Below are 7,758 nucleotides of genomic sequence, written 5' to 3'. Positions count from 1 at the left end.
AACGTTTCGACAAGGTTTTGTCATACCTGATGATGACAAAACTTGTCGAAACGTTGTACATTTGCTTTTATATTAAAGTTTTTCTTCATTACCCATTCAAGCCGTCTCCAGCCATTATACGTTTAAGGAGTGTTTATAAATTATCGAGTCTAACTAAATTCAGGAAGTATATAATTCATACCTTAGCATCATCATAGACTTTTAAATTGTGATATTGTTCTACACAAAACTTTACACAAGTTTCTCTTTCAATTAATTGTAATGAATAATTATTTTAAAAGGAAAGTTAGAAAGGAAGAAAGTTAACAAACAATATACAATGTTTTCTTGAAAATCCCTATCTTATAATTTTCAGTTAAAAGCGGTGTTATTATTTTAATAGGGAACTTATTTCATCTTACATGCAGAAATACAAAGAATAGAGGAGTTCCAGCAAAAAGCTTGCAGAAAGAGGAACTCTGGTAGATGATCCAGGATAAGGATTGAAGGAATTTCCACCTTCTGATCCGAATGATGACCGCTGTTTGTCAACCAACCTTTGGAATCCTTGTTTAACCAGCCTATGAAAAAATATATATTTGATAAGTAACTTCTCAGTTTTGAAGTTACATCTCAACATTTCATATTTAACTTAAGCGAAAACTATCCCATAATTACAAATTATTTCTATTTTCAAATCGTGTGTTGTAATGATCTAATATTCAAAATGCTTATTCAAGCAGGTAAAGAGCTGAGTACGTTATATTAAAAATGATTCTGAATTTACGAATCATTAAGTCACGTGCCAAGAACTGTCAAATAAAATCTCAGCAGTGTTGCATGTATAAAAACTACTTTTTGACATTGTTTGGAGGTTTCGTAGATAAAACAATGCCTCATAAATTGTATCGCTTTTGGGAAGGGTATGTAAATAACCCTTTCCGATGCAAAACATTTATACACTCAGATCATAAAGAATTGTCCAGATTAGAGATTTAGAATTTCCAGGATGGGGGATATCCTTTGTACATAATACCATGAAAAAACCAAACCAAAAACAAATGAATATGGATGAACTTGGGGCACCAGAGCCATCTAGAAAAAGACCTGCAACAAATCATACCCAGCTATGTTAAGCAAAGTACGATGTTTTGTAACAGACTAGAATCTACGAACACAAAGGAAAAAGCCCTCCATGTTTTATAGGCAAAAATAATCAAAAAGTATCTACGTCTCAAAAAGTGACACAAGTTTCTCACCAGTGATATATCATATCAATAGTCATTTACTTCAAATAGCTGGATGATAAAACAAGTATTCATGCTATACGAAGACATACCGGTTAAGTCCCTGGATGCAATGCCTGGGGATTTCTATACAATCAGACAGATAAAATGGGTTTTGAGAAACCGTCATCTTTATGGACTACATAGATTATGGAAAGGTGCAGGGAGGATCGGTGTGTTTTGAACACGACAGCTATACGGTGGAACCTTTGACAATGAAAAATATGATGCAGAGCTATTCTAAAGATGCTTAGACGTCAGATAGAGTATAGCTGGACATGGTGACATGTACTGTAACGACATGATGAGGCTCCAATATCATTTCAATACAGCGTACTAAACTTCTGTATTACCGAAATTAGTGTAAAGAAAAATTAATAGTTTTAAAGTTTGGATCTTTTTAAAATACATTTTTAGTGGTTTTTTCATGAAATAAAACATATAGTCTTTAACTAGATATATAAAAAGAAAATTTTTTTTATAGCCATTGAATAATTTTTTACTATACTTCATCATGGCAGCAAAATGATAAGAAAACAAACTTATGTCCATATGTACACTACATAATTACAGTTGAAAACGGCTGTTTGTGGAATTACTTGAAGTTATAGGACAAGCATATAAACAGACAAGTGCATGCAAATAAGTGGACTTAATCAAAGTAGCTGAATGAACTAACTTGACTGTAGTGTACTAAATGATATGCGGACACGTGTATTTCAAACAATTACCCAGATTTGGTTATACAGATATTTAGATGAACTTACTTAGAAATCATTTTACAAAGTGACAAATGAGACAGCCTTGGCATCAAACTGATGTGGTGATTATATACTTTCAACAGTAATGTCATCACTTGAAGTCTATCAGAAGGAAAAAATAATGATCATATTCAGTTACATATGTAAGCTGTAAACTTACATCTGTTTCAACACGTTAATGAGAGTTTGGTTACACAAAGCTTTAAGTGCTACTTTAAACTATAGATCCTATGCATCATATTCATATCCATAAACTAACTTAACTTACCACTAATTTTCTAAGTTAATATAAAACATTTAAATTATAGATCTTATGCATCATATTCATATCCATACACTAATTCAACTTACAATTTGCATAGAACTCATAAGTAATGTTTCGTGTCACTTTGTAAGCAAAATACTCAAGCTCTACATAAATATTATATGCATCACATCAACTAACTGGAATGTAGTACAGTTGTACTTCATGATGTACGCCCCAGATTATACGTATAGTAGTGTATCGTACAATTTACGTAAAGGACTATACTTCGTATTATTCTAAATCAATCAAACTCTAGATAGTTTCGTTTCCAAACGAACAATAATTAGTAAAACAGTATTCAATTTATCATAGTCTATAAATCCCTGTTTTCAATCTTAAATCTGATTTTATCTTTTAGTTAATGAACTATATTAAAAAATCATTTTGCTTCAGCTGCATATACTGACACTAATATTCTGCTTTTTAAAGGTCAAAAGAGCATGGTATCGCGAGGCATCAGTCACAGTTTTATTATAGTCCAAGAACTCTGAACAAGTTATTTCACGTTTGTTATATTATGTACTGTGTACTCTGTGGTTTACACATAAGAATATCCACATATTAGTTTAACTTGCGATTTACAAAGAGACCTGTTGTTGTATTTTTCATATAATCATAAAATATTCAAACAATAGACATTAATCCTATACATCATACTCATATTCATACACTAATTTAACGTACTATCTACGTAGCTATGAAACGGATTGTTTCATGTCGACTTATACGTGAATTGTTCAAACACTACATATATATAACGTATGTATCACATTAACTAACTATAAATCAGTACAGTTTGACTGTATTGTTTATATTCATGTGGCTATACATACGCTAGTTTGTCCCGCGGTTGCTGTAATTTTAGGCACAATATTAGTTATGCATTATCATAGGGTAAACTTTCAACAAAGGCATTTAAATATTTAAAATTAATATTTTATATATAGCCCATATGGACACTTTGTATAGCATAATTCGTGATTATACATATATTAGTTTAACTTATAACAGACGTAGAGGACTATTTTTCGTTTTAATCTCAAATATTCATACTTTAGATATTTTTCATTTAAATGGAAAATAGGCAGTACGAATACATTCAATTTATCATGGTTTATATATATCCCTGCTTTCATTCTCACGTCTGATTTTACCCTCCAGCCATTAAACTCCATAGCAAATCAAAGTAACTATAGAAGTACTTAAATTAGACTTTGTAAAAGAGTTTTCTAAAGTCAATCGAGCATTGTCTTATGAGTCATTAGTCACTGATTAATGTTCACAACATTATTTCAGGAAATCTTATTAAGTTATTTGACGCTTGTTATATTATGTAATGTATGTTTTATGATTTATGAATTTAAATATTCATGTATTAGTTTAAATTACAATCTATGTAGAGAACTTTTTCCATCTTAACCTAAAACATTTAAACATCATATAAAACCAATGATTAAAGTCCAAACCAGAACAACTGTGTATTCAATTCGTAATAACCAGCAAAGCGTTTGAGTAAATAAATAAAAAATATTAATATTTTGTTTCAAAGCGTTTGACTTTGTATATAGTGTACTTCAAGTCTTAGCCATATATATATGAGTTTAATTTACAACCTACATGAGACTTGTTTTTCATATCAACATATAACATTCAATCTATTTATATTTATTTTATCCATCATACTCATATCTAAGTGGCCCTTAGACAAACTGTTTCGTGTTGCTTTATAAGTTAAACGTCCAAACTCTGCATAAATATTATATGTATCAAATTAACTAACTATAATGCAATACGGTTTGACTTTATGGTATTTTATATATGATTATACATATATTAGAACATTTTACAAAATACATAACTCCGAAAAGGACTTTTTTTTTCATGTTAACCTAAAACATCCAATTTCTAAGTCGTATCTACTTGAAAAATATGTAATATGATGACAGTATTCATATAGCTTTTTTACATTATTATGCCTGATTTTGCTCGCTAGCTATTAAACTCTATTAGGAAATCATTTTGCTCCAACCAAATATAGTAACACTGATATTATAGTTTGTCAAACGTTCTTTGTTTTGTTTTTTCTAAATGAACGACTTACCATAGATGAAAATTCGTTCATATGTGTAAACTTTTCAGATTTTCTACTATATAAATATAGTGAAATAAATATTAACGCTTGCATTTCTATATTTTGTCATAATATCTTATAGAACATCACAACTTCTGTGATTTTCCGTAGAACATTAGCTTTGAAGTCTAAAATACCAGATCTTTACCATGTACAAACTGTCTTCAAACGACGCTAACTATGACACATATCGCAGGGGAGGGGTCCACAATTAAGTCCAAGAGCAATTACCCTACAATAATCCAAAGGTTAGTTTACATTACTGTCTTTCTGCATAACAATAATTTCAACTGACCTATACGACAAACGATTTTGGTTCAGTAGTAGTAATAATAATAATAATAACTCATTTTTGCCTCTATTCTGCTAGTTTTACGAACCATAATATTTTTTTTTTACTTGGGTGGCCGGCGGGGCCCCTGTATGGCCGGGGCCTAAGTGGCCTTTGAGTTAATCCGGTATTGTATGTGATACAAAATCAGTAGGTAAAAACAAATTCATACATCATATCTAGAATATATTCAGTATAAAACAGTGTGTTAGGGTTTAATAATCACTAAGCTTCTTAATTTTGATTTAAGACTTAAAATAACCCAGATTTTAAAGTGAACTTAAAAGTAGCTTAGAATGATATGTGATACAAAATCATTAGGTAAAAACAAAACTCTTATATCACATCTAGAATATTCTTAGTATACAACAGTGTGTTAAGGCCATATTAAGTCCCCTGGTGGGACAGTTGTAAGTCTTTGGATTTACAATGCTAAAATCAATAATTCGATTCCCCTCGGTGGACACAGCGGATAATCCATTGTGGCTTTGCTATAACAAAAACACACACACGCACTAAGGCCATATTAAAACCATAAAGATCACTGGGACTAGGTATAAATACATAAGGTAGGTAAGTAGTGTTAAAGTATATGCAAGATGCCAAAATGTTGTAAGTTATATTTTAGCTTCGAAAATGTAGAAAAACAGCATATAGAATGCTTGTGCATGTATAATCCATACGTGGTTTCAAAAGTAAAAATGCCAACATCTGGGACTGGTCTGCACTGAGTCAAGATCTTAAATCTATACAACTAATAGCTACATAACCATCTGAAAGGGTTAACGCGAAAGGTTAAATCAACCTTCCAGTCTTATGGATATTTTTTGAGACAATCTGCAATAAGCACTTATTGGATGTTTGTTTAGAGCAAGCCTCAAAGAACAGTAACAGTTCTTCATACTGAGGATGGTGTCACACTGTATTAAGAAAGTGGCCCTTATGATTGTATCAGTATAATACATACTCCACACACACAAAAAAACTTAATTTCTTAAATCATGTCTGCCAGTGAACAGCGGTAAGTTTACAGACTTACAATGCTAAAATCGGGGTTCGATTCCCTGCGGTGAACACAGCAGATAATCTACTGTGGCTTTGGTGTAAAATACAATCAATCTTAATTTATACAGAGTATGTCACGCAAGAAATGTATGAACTTCTTCTTCTACTCCACTTGCTGTCATGTGTCTAATAGGTAACATCACAATAGTTCAGGCCACGTCATCAGTTACTATATATACACTATTAAGTGCGAAAAAAAAACATGTCTGGGAAAGGAAAGTATGTGATCTGGATCTAAATAACCCAATCTATACCAGGCTCTTGGTAATAGCAGAGAGTTGTGTTTGAGGTATTACGTAAACCAAGATGCATTAAAAAATTAAAAGACAAGTATTATAAGAAAAAAAAGCAGAATATAAAGTTGATAGTTTATGAAGTGAAACTTCTCCAAATTCAGTTTTTCTTCATTTATAACCTTGCAAGTACATATATAACATGTTTGTGTTAAGCCCGAGTGGTCACTGAAGCTGCATAAAAGTTAGAGAAATAACGTTTTGGCAAACTTATAAAATGTTGGTAAATAGTCAAAATCCAGACTGTTTGTTCTAACGATCATTCCTCTAGAATTTAGACATAGCGTTTGAAAGATCTTGTAATGAAAACAGAAAAAAAAATGATCTAGAAATATTTTTGATGTTATTATTACTATTGTTTTCTTACCTTAAAGTTACACAATGGACTATCTTCACTCTGTCCACCACGGAGAATCAAGCCCTGAGTTTTAGCATTCTAATTCCTTAAACTTACCATTGACCCATCGAGGGATATTTGTTGTTAATAAAACTTAGTAATCATAGCTAGGCCTCACTAGTTTCCAATTAGGTAATAAAAGAACACTTATCAAGTTGTAAACACCCAACAGCAGAATCTCTACTGAATTAAATGTCTAAAATAAAAAATATATAATCTGTTAAAACACCTAAATATTTCTATATGAAAGAAATTGCTAATGAAATGACAAGTTCTTCAGCTCATTTTATTTTATTACAATATATTCCTCACTGTAGAATTACAAATTTTGATTAGTAAGGAAAAATCAGAGAACAAGGTCACAAATACAAGTTTCTACATTAGTAATAATGTGTTTCCAGTTTTCCGTGCAAATCTAGATTTTCATGAGGGTCTCTCTCATCTTTACACCTTCCAAGACCAATATACCCAATTCAAATGTATCATTGTAATTTGTTAAAAGCTTAAAGCTCAGTATCAGAAAAAAAAGTACAGTACATTTCGACACATAAACGTTACCCAGTACAGAAGAAGATTATGGTACCTTATTATTGGCACAAGCTCCAGCACAAAGATAGACACCAGTAAGGACAGGGATATACTGTACGGTATATCTCAGTAACTCTTTTTCTCTAGACTGGTAGAAAATAAACAGCTGGCGGCAGACTGGTTCCAGAAACTATAACATAGTATATCACAAACTAATTATAACAAAAAATAAAGCACATTAGTTAAAGGTACGTTTTTTTTTCAACCTAGATGTAGTTAAGCTTTAACTATTCCTTTAAAACACTTTAATAAAAACCTAGTCCTAAATATTGTATTTAAAACAATTGTAAATTATTGACTACATGTGCATGCATACATTTTACGGTATTTATGCTAAATTATTACTTGGTAGATTAATTGGAACATTCATATGTTTGACTAATTTTATACTTATTCTTATCTCTTTTAGTAATAGATGCATAAATGCGATGTTCCTTTAAACCTTCGATTAATTTTCCCCATGGTTTCAAAGATATAAATAAAATGTATAAAATCAGACCGTCTAACTCTTCCTATTTCACAGAAGATATCCTATTTTTTAGCATATCTGAGTGTTTTCCCAGAACATATCTCTACCTACATTTCTGCAGCTGAATTAATTTTCCGGATACATCTTTTTT

The 7,758-nt window shown here is 31.1% G+C and overlaps 1 protein-coding gene across 4 annotated transcripts in view; it reads right to left on the bottom strand.

Moving 5' to 3' along the window:
• The window catches only part of LOC111083984 (hyccin-like), a 42,213-nt gene that overhangs the window by 21,299 nt on the left and 13,156 nt on the right, over positions 1–7,758 (bottom strand). For 2 of the 4 annotated variants that reach the window (XR_002609346.1, XM_022380752.1), the window contains 2 exons: positions 2,033–2,128; positions 402–560 (listed from right to left, as the gene is read on the bottom strand). Coding sequence is in view for 2 of the 4 variants with exons in the window: in XM_022380752.1 (XP_022236460.1) it covers positions 402–560; positions 2,033–2,118 (245 nt within the window). In the remaining 2 variants the exon portion in view is untranslated. Of the gene's footprint in view, positions 1–401; positions 561–1,318; positions 1,557–2,032; positions 2,129–4,612; positions 4,697–7,758 lie in introns of all 4 variants that reach the window. The other 2 variants (XR_002609344.1, XM_022380749.1) reach the window with 2 other exon arrangements.

Source organism: Limulus polyphemus, unplaced genomic scaffold (assembly GCF_000517525.1).
Source record: "Limulus polyphemus unplaced genomic scaffold, Limulus_polyphemus-2.1.2 Scaffold147, whole genome shotgun sequence".
Lineage (NCBI taxonomy): Eukaryota > Metazoa > Arthropoda > Merostomata > Xiphosura > Limulidae > Limulus > Limulus polyphemus.
This window is presented reverse-complemented; position numbering and strand designations above follow the sequence as displayed.